Source organism: Vicugna pacos, unplaced genomic scaffold (genome assembly GCF_048564905.1).
Source record: "Vicugna pacos unplaced genomic scaffold, VicPac4 scaffold_19, whole genome shotgun sequence".
In the NCBI taxonomy this organism is placed as follows: Eukaryota; Metazoa; Chordata; class Mammalia; order Artiodactyla; family Camelidae; genus Vicugna; species Vicugna pacos.
The window spans coordinates 54,920,641-54,944,244 of NW_027328740.1; the positions used below are offsets into that span (position 1 = coordinate 54,920,641).

The 23,604-nt window shown below is 36.1% G+C and overlaps 1 protein-coding gene and 2 pseudogenes across 2 annotated transcripts; all 3 read right to left on the reverse strand.

Annotated features, from left to right (window-relative positions):
- Positions 1–3,851: 3,851 nt before the first annotated feature.
- On the reverse strand, positions 3,852–4,781 carry LOC107032876 (olfactory receptor 5M10-like; annotated as a pseudogene).
- A 6,244-nt stretch (positions 4,782–11,025) lies between these two features.
- On the reverse strand, positions 11,026–11,966 carry LOC102539241 (olfactory receptor 5AP2-like; annotated as a pseudogene).
- Positions 11,967–17,508: 5,542 nt separating this feature from the next.
- On the reverse strand, positions 17,509–21,361 carry LOC140693332 (olfactory receptor 5AP2-like). 2 transcript variants are annotated; one of them, XM_072957266.1, is made up of 2 exons: positions 21,350–21,361; positions 17,509–18,429 (listed from the first exon to the last, which is right to left on the reverse strand). In XM_072957266.1, exons 1-2 carry the CDS (start codon positions 21,359–21,361, stop codon positions 17,509–17,511), a joined length of 933 nt encoding a protein of 310 aa, XP_072813367.1. The 2 variants fall into 2 exon arrangements, with proteins under 2 accessions (XP_072813367.1, XP_072813365.1); XM_072957264.1 differs by lacking the exon at positions 21,350–21,361 and having other exon boundaries at positions 17,509–18,462.
- Positions 21,362–23,604: the final 2,243 nt, after the last annotated feature.

Sequence of the window (23,604 nt, forward strand, 5' to 3'; positions counted from 1 at the left end):
AGCACAACAGTTTTAAGGGGGAAAATAATAGAAGTTTGAATTAGAAGACACCTGGATGACCATTTGGTTCAACACTTTCATAGAACAGGTTTTGAAACTCTGCTTTTTCCTACTTTCGCATTTAAATTCTAATAATAAATAAAGACCCTTTAACTTTGCATCTTGGGATCTGGATGAATTGAAAATACGTAGGTTTTTGTTTGCTTGTTTTTTTGCCAATATAGAAAGAATTGTTTATCATGGAAAATCGGTACATGGATATAAAAAACAAGTTTTATGTTTCCTTAATTCTCATATATTACAAAGATATCGAACACTTCTTTTTCCATAAAGAGCTATGCAAAGAGATTTTCCCTTCCCTTAACTGGGATCTTTCTTCATTTTACTGTCTATATACATTCTAATGCAAAATCTGTCACATAATATTCAAACTTTCCTCTATGATCACAGGCAACACAGCTTTCCAGGGTTTCTAGTTACATACAGCCAACCTCAGTTCTATTTGCATATGTCTATGCCTAACTGTACTGAATGCAGGAAGACCCCACTTTGCACAGTATTGTGGTCATGCAGATACACACAAAGCAAAGACATTTCCAAGTTCCACCAATTTCAGTTGTAGGAGATCGTGCCAAGTGAGGGCTGCCTGTATTAATATATCACTTCTTTCCTTCTTCTCAGCTATAAAACAAACATTACTATGAAAATTTTACCCACATTTCTTTGTATGACTGCCACACATTTTTAAAAAAATAGGACTTACAAAGTAAAATTTTTAAAATAGGACTTACAAAGTAAAAGTATAGAATGTTTTTAAGACTTCTGAAAACAATATTAAATTGATCTCCAGAAAAACTGTATATTATTATTTTTCTTGACACAAAGTATACAGTAACAGTCACTTTGAGCTCTCTTAAAAATAGATACACAAAACAGTATGTAATTTCATATTTGTGATTACTAACAATTTTACTCATTAATTTCAGCATTTGGGGGTTTTATTAATTTTTTATATTTAGCCTTCAATATTAATTTATATGATAATATTTTTTGTACTTCATATGATTTCTATGAGCTTATCATACCTTAATAAGTTTACTACTTTACTTTATCTGGGGCAAATATTTCACCAAAGTATTGGCTGTCCCTTTTACCATCAAATTTGACTGATTTTTCCACTGTGAATTTCTCCACTGCAGTGACGCTCAGAAATATTTCCTTCTGATTATTTAAAAACTTAAGACATATTTTAACTTGGATCAATATAGAATTGTTTCTCAGTGTTATGAAATTACTCATGGTGGAGGAGTATGTGTATTTGGAGGACAATTCCTGGCAAAAGACAACACAGTTAGGGGTATGAGTCTACATTTAGACAACTTTGTGGAAAAATAATGTTGCATAATGGAAGTCTAATAAAAGGTAAAGTGCAAAAATAACTGTTTGTGTAAAATGGTAATAAATACACAGCATTAATGTGCACAGGTTAAATGCTTTTCTCCTTGACTGTGGTTCACTTTTCCAGCCAAAAATTGCTTAATGCTTCTACACCTTCCCTCCCATCTCTGTTGGCTCCATTGCATACATCTCCCATCAGACGCAGGGACCAAACTAGAACAATATTACTAATATATTTCTCCATATTTTTCAAATGATCTATAATAGATATGTAATGTGTGGAAAGCTAGATTTGAGTTTCATGCTTATATGTGCATATACTTTCTAGATTGAACTCTCATATGCATAGTATCGTAGGTAAATATATTGAATAGATATAAATATCTGATTTGTGTTCTCCTAAGATGAATTTGGAAGCAAAAATAATAAAGATGGAATTTCTCTATCAGAAATTAAAGCATATTTTAAACCTACATTAGTGATAAGAATTTGGCTTAAAATACATAAAAAGGTAAAAAAATTAGAAAAAAATTAACAGAAATGGATTCATTTAGGGTACAATGAAAGGTAACATCACAAATTGGTGGGAAAATAAAGGGTTCCTTAAAAGAGAGCAGGAAGAATTAGGTTACAATGTCAGGGGAAAAGTTACACATTTTTATATATTTTCAGTATTTCTTTTTTCTATAATCAATATGTATTATTTTTGTAATTAAGTATGATTTAACTATTAATATTAATGGCATTGAAATGGTGTTCACAAAAATAGTCCGTTTGAAACATAAACCTTACACTATCAAGTAAAAATCAAGGTTCAAATTTGTATAAAGCACATGATTACAATTTTATTTTATCAATTATAATAGTATATGTGTATAAAAATATTGAGAAGAAATATAAAAAAACACAAACATAAATAACCCTTTGGTTTAAGACATAACAGTCATACAAGTAATTTTCCACATCTCTTTGTACCGTCTAGTTATTTATAATAAACATGTGTGCTTTTATAATCTGGAAAACATATTCATAAAATACAGTCTAGATAGATTTTCCAAATATCAAAATTGCCTGCTTTACATGAAACAGTGAGACAACTCTACTATAATGATGACACATGATCATGTTTACCTGAAATATCAGAGGAAACTCACATTAGGGATTACTAGTCATATCCTCTCATCACGATCACCACGGACACGTATAGCAATAACCTCATCAGTTTATCATCCCAGCATTTGCAGAGTGTTAAGAGGTTTAATCACTGCAGTGTGAATTGGAAAGAGAGAAAATTAGGAATCAAGAAATTTGCCTCTGTACTACTAAGTGGCTGAGTGACTTTGGGTAAGTCATCTAATCTCTCTGTGCCTAGGATTCCAAATGCTAGAAGTGGAGACAATAATCTTCTCACTAATTCCTTTGTGAGGATTAAACATGCAGTGATGTAAAAGTGAGCACTAAACTATAATTGAGTGTTACTTATGATTATTTTTAAATCTGTTGATTTATGTTCTATCCTATCTCTGAAGAATTTATGAGGCTGGTTTCACCCAAAGACTTAAAAATGAAAAAAAAAATTTAAATCACAAATAGATATAAATAAATAGAATATTTAAAAAAAGGAGTGGAGGTATCAAGATGGCTCACAGCTCAGCCTCTCCCACAAATACACCAAGAATTACATCTACAAATCCACTGAATCACACAGAACACCTGCTGAACTCTGGCAAAGTGTCCCTCACTTTAAAATACGGGAGGATTCTCACAAAATCTGATAAACAACAAGTCCATACTGTATAGCACAGGGAACTCTATTCAATATCTTGTAGTAACTTATGGTGAAAAATAATATGGAAATGATATATGCATGTTCATATGTGACTAAAATATTATGCTGTACACCAGAAACTGACACTACATTGCAAACTGACTATACTTCAATTTAAAAAAATGCAAATATATATATATATATATATATATATATATATATATATATATATATATATATATATATAAAGGAGAGACCACAAATAGATCAAGCATTTTGATTAAGACAGTGGCCAAAATTGAGATTAAATCTGAGTCCTGAAAGTCACAGTGGTTTTCAGAACTATAAAAAAAAAAAGCACATAATTATTTACACAAAATGTAAGTAATTAGCAAAATGTATAAGTACTTTGCAGTGATTTTGAAACACATTTTGAAAGAGGATTATAAATCTTGATATGAGAACATTCTTGTTGCAAAGAATAAGACACAGCCCTTTGCTTAGCCAAAAGGAAGTTTGTTATAAGTTAAAGAAATGTCCCACACTGAATGATGTTGATCCTCAAAAATTGAAACTGGGAACTCTATCACAGGCAGAATCCAATGTTACTCATTTCTAGGTTCTAAACACTAAGTTGTCACAGACACTTAGTCATTTCAAATGAGCAGATCCTTAAACTGCTATTTTATGAAAGATTTCTCTTAATCATCTGCTGTAAGTCTTCGATAACATCCCTGTTCCTCATACTGAAGGCCAACGGGTTCAGTATTGGGCTCAAAAAACTATAAAAGACTGCAATTATTTTGCACTGCTTGACAGACTTCTCAGATGGGGACCTTAAGTATATGCAAAAGAGGGTTCCATAAAATATAGTGACTGTTGTCAGGTGGGAACCACAAGTAGAAAAGCCTTTGTGCCTGCCTTCTGTAGAGCTGATCCTCAAGATGCTGGCCATGATGAAAACGTAGGACAGGAGAATGATGAGGAAAGAGCTGCAGAGGATAAAACCAGCAACTGCAAACATTGCTGTCTTCTTGACTCAGGTGTCAGAGCAAGCCAGTGCCATGAGAGGAGAGTCAGCACAGTAGAAATGGTTGATTTCATGGGAGCCAGAGAAGGACAGGTGGAAAGTCAGCAGTGCCTGAGAGAGCCCATGAAGGAAGCTACAAGAGTAAGTGACAGTGACTAGAGATGGCAGATGCTCTTGGACATCCTGCTGCTGTAATGTAAAGGGCTGCAAATGGCAACATAGCGATCCAACGCCATTGAAGCAAGGATATAAAGCTCTGTGATCACCAGGGCAATGAAGAGCAGACACTGTATGAAGCATCCAGCATAGGAGATGGTCTTCTGATCTGAGAGGAAATTGTATAGCATATTGGAGTGATGTTGGATGAATAGCAAATGTCTACAAAGGACAGGTGGCTGAGGAAGAAGTACATGGGGGTTTGGAGGTGAGCATTGGTCCTGATCAGCAACATCATGCCCAGGTTCCCTGCCAGTGTGACTAGGCAGATCACCAGAAACACCCCAACAGGGTCTTCTGTAACACTGAGTTGTCTGTGAGTCCCAGGAGAATGAATTCTGTCACCAGAGTGTGGTTTGGGGAAGACATTTTCTTGTCCCTTGAAAAACTGAATAGACAAAAAAGATGAAGAATTCTGTCTAACCCAGACTCTGCATTTATTCCATTCTTGTATCATTTACTTTTGATCTATTTATCTCTGGGGAAATTACTCTTCTCAATTAATGCATCAGAATGTTTCCATAATTATTTTCACTTTACGTCTCTGTGTTAACTCTCTCTATATATCTCAAACACACACTTCCAAACTCTTTCTGTCTTAATTGCGTGTGTGTGTGTGTGTGTGTGTGTGTGTGTGTGTACAATTTTTACCTGTATTCTTGGAGAGCTTCATATTTGGTATTTTTTCAAATTTTGTGAAAAAGAAAGCCAAAGGAATAAAAATGAGATATGAAAAGCAGCAGATCATTTGCATCATTCAAGTGGACAAATGAAGGGAGCTGAATTTCTAGGTTCCCTCCAGCTTTGATAGACTAGTGTTTCAGATACAAAATAGAAGACAAACTAAGTACAGCATTTTCACTTGAAACTCATATTTGTCTGGCTTAATTGCGTTCAGAGGATGTTGAATTAGTAAATTTATCTCTTGCTATATGGCCAAGAAGGTACAGAATGAAGAATTGTTCTCTCTGCTTGGTAAATTCACCCACTAATTATTTATGTACACTGCAAATATTGATTTTTTTCTGTTCTAAGTTCCGAGGTTACGGCAGTGAAGAAATTCCCCAGCCTCATAAGCATATATTGTAGGGGAAGAAATAGATACTAAACACACAGCCAAGGATTCACCACAGAATTTCAGTTAGAAGAAAATATTATGAAGAAAAATAAATGTGGGGTGCTTTCAAATGGCCATTCAGCAAAGGTCTCTCTGAGAAGGCAGAAATGGAACAGTAAATAAAGAATTCAAGTATCTGGAGAAAAATGTGGAAGTTTTCTTTGTTCCCTTTTTTTGCAACTAACATAAAAGAAATTTGTTTAGGGATGCACATTAGGATAATGTTTAAACGTGGACTTAGTTCCCAGCTGTATCCACTGTCTCCGGTTTGTTAGTTTTTTTTTTTTGAAGAAAATAAGATACAACTGGAAAAAAATGTGCATTAATAATTTCACCCTAATGCTATTTTATTTAGTTTTCACATATACATCAGAAAAGCCTGCCAAAGCTGACTTACTATATTTTCTAAAAACAAGGTGGGAAGATTTATAATACATTTCTTAGGAACATTTGCTAGAGTATTTTTACAATAAATTTAAAAAGCCAATTAAAGTAGTTTATATTTCTCAAGGATATAACCTTTGATGTGTTGAGGCCTCAGATTCTTCTTTGAAGCCAAAATCTCTGCCAAACATCTGTGTATTCTGTTCACTATTAGCACCTGAGATCTTTAACATAGATTGAGAAATCATCCATCAGTTTTATGGAATATGGGAGGAGGAGAATGTGGGTAGATAAGTTTTATATTTTTAGTATATAAAAATGAGAGTATCCTCGTCAGAAGGCTTCAGTGTTTCTCCATAAACACTGAGGTAAAGTCATCTAATAAAATTGAAAAGTAAGAATATAAAAGAGATGCAAGATTTGAGGAGCAGAGTGTGAGGAACAGAAAAGTGAGCCATGGGAGGAAGGAAGTCAGGGGGAAGGCTCATTTGGAGAGTTGCATCATGGGCTTATCCTGAAACCAATCTGCCCTAATGAGCTGATTTCATCAGTACTCTAGGAAACAAAGATGGGTTTGAGTATCAAGATCATTCATAAAATTGATGATTCATAAAGCTGGTGATTTAGGAGGAGGTTTCAAAGTGGAATGAAGATTATTTGGACAGTATCAATTCCTTGGCACCGTGTTTGTTAGAGAATAAGGAATCGAGAGATGACCGGGCTAGTCTGTATCTTCCAAGGCACTGTTAATTCCAGTCAACACAGTCATAGGAATTAAAAGTGTGCTCTCACCATGACAAGAGAGAAATCTTTAATTATGTTAGATCTCCAAATGATGGGTTACACTGTAAGAAAGCAGCCAGTGAGATAAATCTTTATAGCAATACAAAAATGTAGATTTTTACCAATGTATCACATCAGAGAAAATTTGAGCAGTACCATGTATTTTTCAAATTGAGGTGGAAAGACTTCTGTATCTCAAATTTGATGTGCTTTTTCCTGATTCTTTGTAAATATAAAATAATACAATTTAAAGAATAAAATCTATTGCTTAAAGATTCCCATGAAATAACAGTTTTTTGTTTGATTTTAGAGCTCATTATAGGATTGTAAAGTGCACATTTCCTGTTCCCTTAACATGGAGAGTCCTTGTTTTACAAAAAAAAAGTTGAAGATTTGGTCCATCTTAAAGCAGAATGTCAGCTTTTAGTTTGAAGGAAAATTTTTCCTAAAGTACTTATGTATGTGTTTTCTGATATGCTTTAAAATACAATAGCATTACAATAATCATAACATTTACAAAAGCTTTTTACAAGAGATAGGACTACTCGATAGTAATTGAATGGGTAGCTGAAAGGTAGTGTATTTGCTCTTTCAGATCTGGAAGGGCAAAGTATCAATATTTTTCAGTATGGGATCCCTTGATCAGAAATCCACAACAAGAATTTGATGCTTATTTTTTTATATATCATGATGAATAAGATTAGAGGGCACAGACTTTACCCAAATGTATGATGCTAACTCAAAAAAAGGGTTTTATTCATTCTCATTTTATTTTCTAGACAGTCTCCAGATGATTGTGTTTAAATTATACTTGAAGACATGAATTCCTTCCTTAATATCACTCTGCTTCAATTCCAATGACTAACTGATGTGTGTCTGTTAAAAGAACACTTAATGACTTTAGCTACATGAATGTCACAGCAGCAGCCTTATAGTTGGAAACATCCCACTGCCATTGTAAATTTGTTACTTGTGTTTTTGTGATTATTTAATTGGCTATATTTTTTGAGTTGTAGCAGATTAAACATTGTACTGGAAGTTCTAATCTATATAATAAAGTTATGCTGATTGGAAAGGAGAAAACAAAATTATGTTATTCACAGGTCACATGAGAGTTTACATAGAGCCTCCTTTTAAAATAAGCAAAAGAAATATTAACTAGAATTATTGTGCTAAACATTTTGCAATATATACTAACATTAAATCATGTTATACATCTGAATATTTTTTAATATGCAAAAGTAAAATTAAGGGTATGTTTTGGAAGGTCACATGACTACAAGATCAATATACATAGATTATTTACATTATTATGTAGAAACCAACCACAACTGGAAAAAAAAGTAATATTTCTTATAATAACAACAAAAGCATAAACCACTTAAAATGAATATTAAAAAACTGGAAGAGTTAGAAACTTAACTATAAAACACTGCAGAGAGAAATTAAAGAAGACCTAAAGGATGGAGAAATATATTTAATTGTTCGGAATATTTAATATTTTTAAGTTGCCATTTTTTCCAAAATCGATTGATAGTTTTAATGCCAGTCCAGTCTACATTTCAATTGGCTTATTTTTAATGGATAAACTGATTGTAAAATATATAGAGGTATAAAAAAGATTTATATTCATCAAAACAATTTTGAAAGAGAAGAAAAATTATTAAATAATTCACACTATCTAATTTTAAGAGTTAACAAGAAACTACAGTACTCAAAACAATGTGCAGATCCAAAGATAGCAAACAGATTAAAGATACAGAATAGAAAATCCAGTAATATGTCCACTCATATATAGTGAATGGATTTTAGAACAAAAGTATAAATGTATTTCAATGGAGAATGTTATTGGAATAATTGATATCTATATAGAAAAAAATTAACTTCAATCCCTATATCACCATAATCAAATATTTCTATATTAATTTGATGTGAATCATAAGACTAAATGTAAATGCTATGTCTACAAGTTGTCTTGGGAAAGGAAAAATAGAAGAAAGTCTTTATAATCATGAGGTTATCAAAAATTTCTTAGGAAGGACAGAAAAAGCATTAATTTTGACACAAAAAATATTGTGACACAAAAAATTACTACTATAATAGCTTCAGGGCACCACAAACTGTTCCCACATAAGTAAAATTAATCAATATTGTATGTGCTCCAACTTCTCCACTAACCAGTATTCCCCATCTCCTTCCCTCTACTAGGGCTTCCCATTCCTTGAGAAACAATATTGGAATTAAGTTAGCTAATAACCCTACAATAACACCAGACCCAGAAGATCTAGCTAAAGTAATTAATGAGGACGACTATACTAAACAACAGATTTTCAGTGTAGATGAAACATCCTTATATTGGAAGATATCAGCTAGAACTTTCCTGGTTAGAGAGAAGTCTCTGGCTTAAAAGTGTCAAATGACAGTATACACAAGATCTTATGGTAGCTCACAGAGAAAAAATGTGACAATGAATATATATGTGTTCATGTATAACTGAAAAATTGTGCTCTACACTGGAATTTGACACAACATTGTAAAATGATTATAAATCAATAAAAAATTAAAAAAAAACAAAAAGTGTCATGTGACAGGCTGACTTCCTTGTTAGAGATTAATATAGCTTGTGACTTAAAATTGAAGCCAATGCTTATTCACCATTCCAAAAGTCATAGGGCCCTTAAGAAGTACACAAAATCTACTCTACCTGTGCTCTATAAATGAAACAATAAAGCCTGGAGGGCAGCACATCGCTTTACAGTGTGGTTTCTGACTATTTTAAGCCCATTGCTGTGATCTACTGTTCAGAGAAAAAACTTTTTTTTCAAAATATGATTACTCAGCAATGTTGCACCTGGTCACTCAAGAACTCTGATGGAGATGTACAACAAGATTAATTTGTTTTTAATGCCTGCTAACACAACATCCTTTCTGCAGTCCAAGGATCAAGGAGTCATTTTGACTTTCATGTCTTATTGTTTAAGAAACACATTTTGTAAGGTTATGGCTGCCATCAGTAGTGATTCCTCTGATGGATCTGGGCAAAGGAAACTGAAAATCTTCTGGAAAGGATTCTCCATTCTGGAGGCCATTAATAACATTTTTGATTCTTGGGAAGATGTCAAAATATCAACACTAGCAGGAGTTTGGAAAACATGGATCCCAACCTTCAAGGGATCCACAAGTCTGAGGGGTTCAAGATTACAGTGGAGGAATAACTGCAGATGTGGTGGAAACAGCAAGAGAACTGGAATTAGAAGTAGAGCCTGAAGGTGGGACTGAGTTGTTACAACTTTATGATCAGAATTTAATGGATGAGGAGCTGCTTCTCATGGATGAGCAAAGCAAGTGGTTTCTTGAGATAAAATCTACTCTTGGTAAAGATGCTGTGAAGACTGTTGAAATGAGAGCTAAGAATTTAGAATATTACGTGAACTTAGTTGAAACAGCAGTGGCAGAGTTTTTGAGGACTGACTACAATTTTGAAGGAAGCTCTACTGTGGATAAAATGCTATGGAACAGGATTGCATGCTACAGAGAAATTGTTTGTGTAAGGAAGGATCAAATGATGTGACAAACTCCATTGTTGTCTCATTTTAAGAAATTGCCACCTAATATTCAGCAGCTGCCATCCTTATCAGTCAGCAATCATCAACATGGAGGCAATACTTTCCTCCAGCAATAAAATATGACTCACTGAAGGCTCAGATGATGTTTCACAGTTTTTCCAAATAAAATATTTTTAACTAAGGTATGTACATTGTTTCTTAAAGACATAATGCTATTGCACACCTAATAGACTATAGTATAAATGTAACTCTTACATGCATTGGGAAACCACAAAAAAATGTGATTTGTTTTATTGTGATATTCACTTTATTAGAGTAGTCTTGAACCAAACCCACAATATCTCTGAGGTATGCCAGTACTGGGTTTTATACCTCTGAACAGGGAGTTGAAATGGGATATTTGGTTATTTTCAAGCATGTAAGCTCTGTGGAATAAGTGGGATTTATGCAGAGTGACCATATTCCCCAGGATGCCTGAGACATTTGGTCCAACTCTGCTATCAGATAAAAAGCCTCACTGGGGGATGTCACAGCTCAGGGATAAAGCACCTACCCATCATGCACGAGGTCTTGGGTTCAATCCCCACTACCTCCAGAGGTTAAAAAATTAATAAATAAACCTAATTACCTCCCCCAAAAAATAAAAAGGAAAAGAAAAATTTAAAAAGCCTCACTACAGAATGAAATGGATCCAGGGTGAATGGAAGTGGACTGGTCATTTCTAAGTTACCTCCAAGTCCTAAAATCCCATGCTTTGATGATTCTAAGTACAGAGGCAAAAAGAGGTTGTTTTAAAATTTTTACCTAAGGAAATTTTGACTTTCTTGTTTCTCAGACTATAGATGAGAGGTTTTAACATGGGGATGACCCCTGCATAAAACACAGACACCACTTTGTCTTTGTCCATCACATAGCTGGGGCTGGGTTGCAGATACATGAACAGGATTGTGCCAAAAAAGATGGTGACCACCATCAAGTGGGAAGCACAGGTGGAGAAGGCTTCGTACCTCCTGTTCACTGGATGGATCCTCAAGATGGCCATGAGGATGTAGAGATAAGAAGTGAGAATAGTCAGGAGGCAGCTCTCAGTTCATTAAAACTGGAAAAAGCAAAAATGAGAACTTCATGGACATGTGTGTCAGAACAAGAGAGTTTCAGGACAGGTGGAATGTCACAGAAAAAGTGGTTGATGACATTTGAGTGGCAGAAAGATAGTTGGAAGGTAAGGCCAGTGTGAATGGCAGCATTTATAAAGCCTGCAAAATATGTGGCCAATACCAGCATGATATTAAGATGGGGGGGCATAGTGACTGTGTAAAAAAGAGGCTAGCAGATGGCCACATAACAGTCATAGGCCATCACGGTCAACAGGAAGCCCTCAATGCCAGCAAAAGAACCAAAAAAGAAGAACTGAGTGACACATTCATTGAATGAAATAACTGGGATGTCCACCCAGAAATTTACTAGCCTATTAGGGGCAATGACAGAAGAATAACAGAAGTCAACAAGGGGCAGATTGCTGAGGAAAAAGTACATGGACGTGTGGAGATGTGAGTCAATCTTGATTAACAGGATCATGCCAAGATTTCCAAGCACAGTGATCATATAGATGACTAGAAATACCATAAAAAGAAGAAACTGTAGGTCTGAATGATTACTGAATCCCCAGGGAATAAATTTAGTCACTGTTGAATGGTTGCTCATACTTTTGTCTCTGAATAGATGATTCATTTGCTGAGATAAGAAACCAAGGAAATAAATTACACAAAAATATCAGGGGAATCAAACAGCTTGTTTTTTGCTGTAGGTAAGGTTATTTCCAAGATGTCCTAAGAACATGAAAAAACCTCTTTTCTTTTTTACTATCAAAAAACAACAACAAAACAAGGTAACTAAACACTAAAGTAACTTACTTTATTTAAAAATGAATATTTATGCTCATGTTTGTGTGAAGGCTTTGATAGTCTATCTTTCTATATCCTAACCTACTCCTCAAATTTTATCTCCTCCCCTCTTGATCATACTACCTTCACTACCTGTCATCCAATTCCTCTGCATTCCTCTTGCAATTAAATGTATGATACAGTTGAATAGACCTGCTGTATCCAGTTCTATTTTTCCTGTTTTCTCCTAAACCCACTCTAATCAGGCTTTCATCCCATCACTCCACAGAAACTGATCTCTTCAAAGTCATCAGGAGTCTTTATGTTGCCAAATCCAGTGGTCAATTCTCAGCCATCGTTTTGATCTATCCATAACATTGGGCAGAGGTGATGGCTAACTACACCTTGAAAAAGTTCCTTCTTTTCCAGGACACCAGACTCTGAGTGTCCCTCTTACCATGTGGTTGTTCCTTCTCAGTCTTCATTTATTCCTCTTCTTTTCTCTGACTCTTAAGGTTGGAGTCACTCAGAACTCACATCTTGACCCTCTTCTCTGTCCTGCTTACACTCTACCTTGTTGATCTTACTCAGTCTCATGACTTTAAATTCTGCCTACGTACTTACAACTCCTGAATGTACGTATTTAACCCTGACCTCTTTTCCAAACTCAACTTACAATTTAGTTGCTTACTCATGTCTCCACATTAATATTGAATAGTGGCTCAACATGACCCAAATCTGATTTGCTCATGACCTCCTTAAATGTATTCCAAGTATAGCATTCCCTGTCTCAAGTCAGTGACAGCTCTCCACTCATATTTGTCCAAATAAAATTAAATATAAATAAATAAATACTAGAGAAATCATTCTTTCTTCTTTCCCACACACTCTATAATCAGTCTCTAAGATAATTATATTGTCCCTACCTTCAAGATATCTATATCAAGAATCCAACAACCTCCTACCACCTCCATTCCTATCGTGAAGGCTCAAGCCAACATCATCTTCCACCTACATAACTACAATAGTCTTTTGACTGATCTTTCTATCCCTAAACTTGGCTAAAATATTATCCTGTAAAATACCACTTTTAAAAATTTACAGCCATTTTATAAAGCTCTACTTTATGCATAATATACAAATACAATTTTTATATGAAACAAACATATAAATTGACATAAATGGAATATTAGCCTATACGATATATATGATCCTATATGTATGTGTATGTGTATACATATGTGTTTGTGTATATGTAGATAAAGGCTGAAAATTGCAGTCATTTTCTCAATGGGTGCATAAAAAGCATAAAATAATTTGCTCTTACACGCACACATGCCAGGTATTTTGGCGCTCCTTCTGCACAAAATTAATTAAATTTTCCTGCTTTATACACACACACAAATTCATACCACATATACATATATTCGCACACATATGCATGTATTCATATATGTATGTGTATGCACATGTTGAATATTTGAAAAAAAATCATCTGTTATTAGTCATCCTAAATTTCTCTCTTCTAAAAAAATCCAGGTTAGTTCAGTTGATGCTATTAAATTCAGTGTTTCAAACATATTGCAATTAAGATATTTAATCTTAATTATTTGAATGTTTTTTGAGTCCTCCTGGAAAATTCTATACCTCAACACTTTGAAATAAATTAAATCATCTTATCTTTTGTCCTTAAAACAATATTCCCAAAGTAGTGGTGTCTATTTAGTTTAGTTTTATTTTTGGGGTATTGGAGGAATACAAGTTTTCTTCCTTACAATGTGAAATTCATAGCTTTGATGAAAATGAAAGTGGCATCACATATTCAGCTGTGGTAGAATTAAGGCATAGTTATGAAATTAAGCATGAGTAAAAGGAGTAGAAACAATGCTGCTTCTGAATCTGAGGCAGAAGGTCAGCCTATTAAGTTTGTGACAATGCTCTTGAGATTTAATCATCTCTGCAAAACAGGAAAAAGTCTGAAGCTTGAAATGTGCTAATCCAAAATTAAGACATTCATTTATTTTTCACTCAGATAATTGAACTACATTCTCCTCAATGAACCATCTATACTCTGGGGAGTAACTTAGGCATTGAGAGAAATACAAAATCACTTTTACAGTCTTGAGCCTCCATTGTGCACAACATTGAATTAAATGGTACAGGATTGATTAGATCCTGCCTCTAAATTTCAGAATTGCACTTAAAATAAAATGTCTACTCCTTTCTATTAGAATATAATTCACATCACACTCATTAATTCATTCAACAAATATTTAGTGAATGTGTTTTATGTAGCAGAAGCATCCTTGGTATTGATAGAGTAGTCAACAAAGTCAATCTTGTTTATTTCTTCATGCAGTTTTCAGTCTGGGGTGGGGGAAAACAGCTATTACAAAGTGATATGAAAAAAATAAAGTCCAAGGCCTATTTATCAGCTTTCTTTATTATTCCTTTTGTAAACCAAACAGGGTCTTGCCTCAGGGCCTTTGTATTCACTGTAATTATACATGTAAGGCTCTTCCACAGACATTCATGTGCTGCTCACCCTACTCAGGCCTTGCTCAAGTATCATTTCCACGGTGAGCTCATCTCTGACACAACCAGTCCCTATTCTCTTGCCTGCTTTAACTTCTTTAAAGCACCACTCACATCCATGTCACACACACACACACACACATAAATGCCTATGCACACATAAACACAAATTAAGTACAATGATGTCTTCCTCATTTGAATACAGGTTTCATGAAATGAGAAACTTTGTTTTCTCACCTGTATATCTTCAGTTTGTATTACATGCTGATTTTTCCACTAATAGTTTGTTGTTGTTGTTGTTGTTGTTGAGTGGAGTGGGGAGGTGTCTGGATCAAGGTGGCAGAGTAGGAAGATGCTGAGCTCACACCCTTCCACAGACACACCAAAACTACAACCACAGCAAAACACCTGTCTCTGAGAACGACCCGAAGACCAACAGAGCAGACTGCCTACAACTAAGGATATGGAGAAAAGGCTACATGGAGATGGGTGGAAATGGCAGAGTCATGGTCTGGTCAGAACCCACACTCTGGTGTGGAGAGCCAGAAGCAGGAGTGACATCACAACCTCAAAGGTCCAGTCGGAGGGGTGAGGGGTCTGGGACTTACATCTGGCTCCCCAGCATGGGGGCCCTACACTAGGAAGATGAGCCACCATAACATCTGTCTTTGAAAACCAGCAGGGCTGAGGTCTGGGAGAGCCAGAGGGCTGTGGGAAACTGAAATTTCATTCTTGAAGGGCTTGCAACAAACTCACTACTAAGTCCCAGTACAGAGGCAGCAGCTTGAAAAGTGTCGGAGACACATGAGAAGAAGATCCATTGATTAATTTTACAATATGTGCCAGAGAGGCAGGGATCTAGTGAAACTTTCCCTAGTAATGAAAGTGCTAGTTGGCACCTATTTTTTTCTCTCCCTCCACCTAGCTGGCTCAGTGCTGGCAGGACTGTTTCTGTCACTCTCCATCAACCTAACCAACAACACACACCCTTCCCCAGCATTCTCCTGAGGACCAGCTCACTCAAGCCCCCTACCATGGACAGGTTCTCTAATCCAGCTTCTGTTCCACCCCAGCTTGCAGGCAGCCCCATCCAGTACTAGCACCCTTCTTGGCTCCCATCCTGTCTCACCCACAGGTAACCCCAGCAGCACTGGCTCCCACCCAAAGATCAGCAATAGAAATTGGAATACTAAGGGTTTTCTCTAACTGCACTAAGTAGCTTAAGCGGAGGACATGGAGAAGTTAACGATTAAGTTTAACTGGTTGGGATTCAGATACATACATGAAGAAAATGTAGAACCATGGAATGGAAAGAGATTGAGAATGAGTCATTATATAATGGACCATGGCATCTCAGTTGGGCAATCAATGAAATATGGATATAGGAATAATGACAAAATATCACCTTTTTCTTTTTTAGATTGGTGAATAAGAAACATTTAAAGGCTAGATATTATACTGGAAGAGTTAGAATAAAAGGGAGCAGGGAGGAAGGTGCCAGCCATGATAGTTTTGAATATCTTTGAGAGAAACCATGGTTAGTAGTTGACAGAGGAAGCTGTAGGGAGACCAGAAAACTGTTCTGGGTGGATAGGATGAGTTATCTCTTCTTTTGTATTCTCTCAGAAGTTTTTCAGGGATGAGGTGGTCTTACCTGGAGCATGTGGCGCACTAGTGTTCTCTGCTCTTGTCTTCTGTAGATAGTGGGGCAAACAGAATTAGGAAATAGACATTTACCTGATTCCAAATCATTATTTAGTCCTTCTTCAGTATGCCATACTATCAAAGAAGTCTTTTTTTTCCCATTGCTGTAAGATTGACAGCCCCCAGCTTTATAATAATAAGCTATAGATAGATAAGTTAATTTGATAAATGTTTATTGAAAACTATCTAAACTTTGACAAGGCTAGACATAAAATTTTAAAGTACTTTAACTTTGAGATTACTACCCTCAAAATATTCCAATTCACAAAGTCAGTAAAATATTCCCCTGCTATTGGTGTGGTATCCATGTTACTATAAGACCCGGTAACACTCTTTCTTGTGTATTGTTTGGTACTCCTGACATTCATGTGAGGGGAATAGTGTCACTATTTATAATGGATGCTGAGATACAGTGTCCAGATTTGCCTTTCAGGGTTGAAGTATTTATTCCCCCAGCTTCTAAGTGTATTGGCAACTGATATCTCACAGCTGAGTTCCATTCTGAGTAATCTTTGCTGCATGGAATTGTCATGCCCAAGACTGTACCCCCTTCCAGTGGGGGACCCATATCCAAAACTGGTCATTGTGGCATTACAAATACCTGGCCCCTTTTTGACAATTTGGAATATATCTAAAGGATCATCTCAACCCCAGAGTTCTATGTGGAATTGGCTAGGCACTCTGTTGTGACTTCATCACAATTCAACTTCTACCCAACCCTGATTTTCCTACTCCCTTACACATACTATTCCTGGGAACACTTTCCAATCAACTCCCTGCATGCAAGTATCTGTCTCACAGTCTGTTTGCCCAGGTCCCAATCAAAGACACCAATATTTGTAAATAATAAAACTGAGAGTGAAAAAAGCTAAATATTGGCATTGAGACTTAGGCCCAGGTCAGCCAATTCCAAGTATTGATACTTTACCAGACACCATGCCCCCCACTATGTTGATTCATCCTATAAGCCCATGAATACACATTTAAGACACCAAGAGATTAAGAAGCATACCTCACTTTAAACAATCTACCTTAACACAGAAAAACAGCTTAAGCAATCTGACGATACAATTAATATGAAAACATATTTTCTTCTACGTAACAAGGTGATGTGTAATATGGCTTTACAGTATCTGTTTCTGTAAGATCTTCTGAAGGGCCCCTTTGACATCCTTATTTTTCAAACTGTATATTAGAGGATTTAGCATAGGGATCACTACTGTATAAAAGACAGAGACAATCTTGTCCTGCTCCATTGAGTAGCTAGATGTAGGGCGCAAGTACATGAAGAGAATTGTCCCAAAGAATATGGTGACAGCCATGAGATGAGAGGCACAGGTGGAGAAGGCTTTCTGCCTACCCTCTAATGAGGGCATCCTCAAGATGGCAATGAGGATACACAAGTAGGAAACAAGGACAATCACAACACAACTGATGACATTAAAACTGGAGAAAGCCATGGTCACGATGCCATTGATGTGGGTGTCAGAGCAAGAGAGTTTGAGCAGGGGTGGAGAGTCACAGTAGAAGTGGTTGATCTTACTGGAGCCACAAAAGGATAATCTAAAAGTTATTCCCGTGTGTATGGCTGCATTCCCAAAGCCTGCTAGGAATGAGGTAGTCACTAGCAAGGAGCAGATTCTCCCAGACATGAGAACTGGATACAGCAGAGGGTTCCAAATGGCTGCATAGCGGTCATATGCCATCATGGCTAACAGGAAGCATTCAGTCCCCAAGAAGGAGCCAAAGAAGTAAAACTGGGCAGCACATCCATTAAAAGAAATGGTCTTATTTTCAGACATGAGGTTCACAAGCATCTTAGGAGTAACAGAAGAAGAGTAAGAGGCATCAACAAAGGAGAGGCTGCTGAGAAAGAAGTACATGGGGGTGTGGAGACAGGGATCAATCTTAATTATCACAATCATCCCCAAATTACCCACCATGGTTGCCGTATAGATGAACAGAAACAATCCAAAGAGGACAACTTGTAGATCTGGATTGTCTGAGAGTCCTAAGAGGATAAATTCTGTCACTTCTGTTTGATTCTCACCTTGGATCTCTTTCATATGCCTGATCATCTGAGCTACAGTAAGAGAGAAGTGGAACATGGCATTTGGTCAGATGGATACATGACAGAGCTATAAACATCATTTTACTGGTATGTACACATGCAAATTCTAACAGAAGAGAGCAAAGTGAAAAACTTACTATGAAGTGTGTTGGACTTGATGCCAAGTCAAAAGACATGAAAAGACAGTTGAGTTCTAGGTTTGTTGCACACTAAGAAATGACCCTGACATGAGTGACTTAATATCCATTAACCAAGGTCACTTCTGGCATTAACTATTTATTGGGTAATTGCAGGAACTTATCCTTTAGATGCATCATTATTTATGATAAATAAAGTGATATATTAATATACCATTTAGACACAACTTCTAGAAAAAAAAAGATCAAAATGTATTCAGGCCACTGATTATTCCTCCACACTACTAATGGAATGTATACAAAATATTGAAAGTTAGTAAAATTAATAAACATCACTAAACAATAATAAGTCACTAAACTAAATAATAATAATAATAATAATAATAATAATAATAATAATAATAATAATAATAATAATAATAATAATAAAGAAGTTTGAACTTCCTGGGCCTGGGAGAAATTTTAAAAACTGAAGTCCAAGCCAGAAGACAGTTCCCATACAGCTAGCATGGCTCTGACCCTACCCTAATTTCCCAGTATCAGCATTTACAGAAAAAAAAAGTTAAATAAATATTGAGCATTTTGGATAGTTGCCTTCAATATCTAGAGAATCAAGTTGTAAGAATGAGTAGACATCCCACATGAAAGTAATAGATCAGATACAGCAATGAAAACTCCTACGTAACACCCAGATTCACAGAATCACCACAGAACCAGAACACATCACCACCAGCATGTGGAATATTCCACTGTATTCATTCTGGGGAATAATTTTACACTAGGTTGTCTAACTGGAACTAAAATTCACCCCTTGCAGAGTGTAATGAAGTGAAATCATGGACTAAAGAAAAAAGAAAGATACAAGGAAAAAGATGAAAGAATGAAAGAAAGAAAGGATGGAGGGAGGAAAGGAGGGAGGAGGGAAAAAAGAAGGAAGGAAGGAAGGAAGGAAGGAAGGAAGGAAGGAAGGAAGGAAGGAAGGAAGGAAGGAAGGAAGGAAGGAAGGAAGGAAGGAAAATCAAAATAGATGTCCAGCTTAGATCTCTCAAGTAAAATTTAGGCAACAGCTCCAGGGGAATTCTTCTCCATTTCCAGCCTAACTCCCTACCTCAATGACCTCAAATTATTAAACAGTAGATAAAATGGTGCTAATCTAGCTGTCAAATTATAGCTTAAAGTATTAAATCATTTATCATTTACAGCAGGAATTTATTTGATACTGTCTCAAATTTAAATGTGGGATCAAAGTAACCCACTATGTGGGCTAACATCAGAGCTAAAGGATCTACTGAGCACAGTTGGGGAGAAGGCTCACAGACACTGCCACACACAGAAGTGCCTATTCGCACTCTGCTCCACCTGCTTCCCCCTTGGGTAGGGGCTAAGTGCCCTCACCAGCAACAGAACCTGGCATGTTTGTACAGTGTTACAGTACTTTTCAAAGTGTCATTGCACTCATTATCTAATCTAGGCCTCACCACAGACCAGTGAGGGGGATACACATGAGTCTAGGAGTGTTAATAAGATGACCTTCTGTTAGGGGAGGTCAATGAAGTAGAGGAGCGAATCAGCGGTGAACCCTGGGTGTCTATTATTTTTAACATTTTTTATTGATTTATAATCATTTTACAATGTTGTGTCAAATTCCAGTGTTCAGCACAATTTTTCAGTCATACATGGACATATACACACTCATTGTCACATTTTTTTCTCTGTGAGCTACCATAACATTTTGAACCCTGGGTGTCTTGATGCCACATTATTTGTTCCCCAACACTACCTTGTCTCCTTTCAGATTTCCCTGGACAGAGGTGCAGCCTAGTCCTCTTCCTTGGAAAACGCTTGCTGTTTGAATTTCAAAGAAGAGCAGAAAGAATTAGAAAAAAGGAATAGATCTTTTCCTCTCATCTTCAACCAGAAAATTTCCCTCTGAGTACCTTTCTCTCAGAAATAGTAAAAAGAATAAAATGCCCCAGACATTGCGTGTGTGCTAGACACACAAAGAAAGGCGAAGATGGGTAACAATAACAAGTACTGAACTGTGCTGAGCATTTCCCATGTTCCATAATCACCATGTTAAGTATTCTTCCTGCACTGTTTTATTTAAATCCTATGAGATAAGCAGTGTTGTAGTCCTCTTTGTGCACATGGGAGATGGGAGGCACAAAAGATTGGTGACCTTTGCCCAAAGTCCCAGAGATCACCTACAGATGTATAGCCAGCCAATGCAACACTTGAGGTGATTTATAAGGACCCCATCAGTGATGGATGTGAGCACTAATGCACAGAGCAATGGATATTGTAATTCTCAGAACCTTATTGATGCACTAGAACACACTTAGTTACACTGGGAGAAATCCATACACCTCCTGAAGAGAAAATACAGTTACAGTGGTTGAAAACTGTCTTTCTCAGAACTCACATTCATTAGATAGTATTTTTAGCAAAACACCACTTGTTTTACATCTAGTGCTGTGGATTACATGCTTTCATCTTTCCTCTATGCTAGCAAATGCATTTCCTGTTTTCTCTGAAACATTCCCCTTCCCCAGCCTGAGACTTTGCAGTCAAGCCTCTAGTCCAGAGATCCTTCAACTGGGTTGTCAATTTCTAGGAGTTTGTGAAAATATTAGTGAGATTTCCTGAGAATTGCTGGTGTTGAAAAGGTCTTGAAATCATATTATTTATCGATCCTTATAATCTTCCTAATGACAAATAAAATTTAATTAATAAAAATGGACAGAATATTTAACATACTTTCTTAGCCATTCGGTATTCTTGGAACTTTGGGTCTATGGGTAGATTGCAGAAATTAACAGGATATTAAATTTTTCCTCAGGTCAGTAAATTACATGGACAGAACTTTTTATATCATCTTCTTACCTTTGATCCTTTTGCTTGTTCTTGTCTAAGGCTTAAATTCATCAAAAAAAAAAAAGCAGAAAAAGAAAAACAAATGTTTTTCTTAGAGGAGGCAGTTACTCTAATTCTCCCAGGTTAAGCAACAGGCAGAGTTGGAATGGACTTTAGACATCATTTGTTACAGAGGTAAGAAAACTGAAATGCTTTATACCTTCCCTTTCATAAGAGAGTTGCACCTGCATTCAGCAGAGATTGAGTTTTTTCTCCTTCATTTTTCCTTAAACTTTCCCAATCTGTTATGTCATGGTAAACACAATTCAAAACACAGAAAACATTGCTGCGTTACAGCTGTGATATTGTTTGTGGTTATTTCCGGTTGCAGAGGCTCTGGACCAGAGTCTGGAGAGGGCATCCTGACTTATTTTAAGTAGGAGGCACTTCTTGTTCTTTGGTCTCTGTGGACTTCATCCCTCACGTCACCTCATTTTGATCTAGTTGTTTTTGTTTCCCTCTGAATCTAAGGAAAACACATGTCTTTCCATATTTCTCTCCTTTACCCTCAGGACACCTGGGCCCAGTGGAAAAATGAATTTTCAGTCCCGTATTCCAAACAATTATTTAATGTTCATTTTCTGTCTCTTCTAATAGTTGGTGGCCTGGTCCCCTTAGATGCATTGAAAGAATCAAAAGCAGAGCAGGTTTGCTCAGCCTTTGGTCTTGCCTTCTCTAAGGACTTCGAGTACAGATAAGAAGTTATGCTGCCTGAATCACAGTGAGGGGCAAACTGGAGGGGATGCAGGGATGTAGCAAGGATAAGGACAGACTTGGTCTTCAGTCCTGGCTCCGTGCCTCTCTGGTTGTGTGTCTTTAGATAGCGCACTAAATCTCTTTGTGCCTTAGGTTCTTCATTTCTGTGTGAGAGTACTGACACCTGCTTCACAGGGTGACTTCATAGGTAAATCAAAGAACATGCATCATTGCATCAAATGAGTATAGATAGATGATTAATAAATAAGACTTCCCTCCACCCTGAGTCTCCTCCATACTGTCCAGAGTAAGGAAGAGTCATCAGCCAATGAAGTCTAGATGGAGACTTACAAGCTTTCCTGTTGCCTAAATACATCTTCCATTCAAGAGGTACAGGGTCTGAGACAAATTGATCATCATCTGATGAGCATTTGTATTATCTGTGCCACTTTGAGAAGACACTCTGATTTGTCTCTCAGTACAGTGTAATAAGTTTGCACTAAATTCTGGGGGACACAAAAGCTTGATTTGTCTCTAGCAATTCAGACAAAATTCACATTATTTTAATGCTTAACCACTTGCTTTTTAAAATTTAAAAATTTTTTTTTTGTATTTTGGAGGGAAAATACATTAGGCTCTTCTGAACACAGAGTATGAAACATGATTGGCAAATAGTGAATTTTATTTAATAAGCAAATAAATACCCTTCCTCAATTAAGAGTGAATTAGTTGTTACATAGGAACAAACTGATATTATTCTTATTATAGCCATGAGACCCCTGTAAAAAAGGAAACAAATCAGGGTGGGCCCTGATTTACTGGTGCAAAGTATGTAAGGATGCTTATAATTAAAGCAGTGTATTACTGATAAATCAATTTTACAGAATTGGTGGAAGGACAAGGAACAGAATAGAAAAATACAGATATAGACCCAATAAAATGAAATGAAAACCCAATATATGATAATAGCATCTCAAAACTGTGGGGAAAGGAAACTTTTTAACAACAATTGCTGATAGCCTTATAGAAAAAGAGAAAACTTGATATTTTCTACTTATTAGACCCTGTAAAATTTCAATGAGTTATGATTTTAAAAATTTAAAAACGTTAAATAGCACAAGAACTAGGAGAAAACATGGTGCAGTCCTTTGTAAACAGAAGCATAATTTAACAATACATAACAGTTATTTTTTATTTTATCTTGTCAAATACACTGATTTTTAAATTTAATTGCATCTGAATACAGTATAAATAGGACTCAAAATCTAGAAATAGTAAAATTGAAAATGATAAATTTGACAAAAATAAAGGGAAGGAAGGTAAAGAAAGGAGTGAGGTAAGAAGAGAGGGAAGGAAGGAGGAAAGGAGAGGAAGAATGAGAAAGGAAGGGAGGGAGGAAGGAA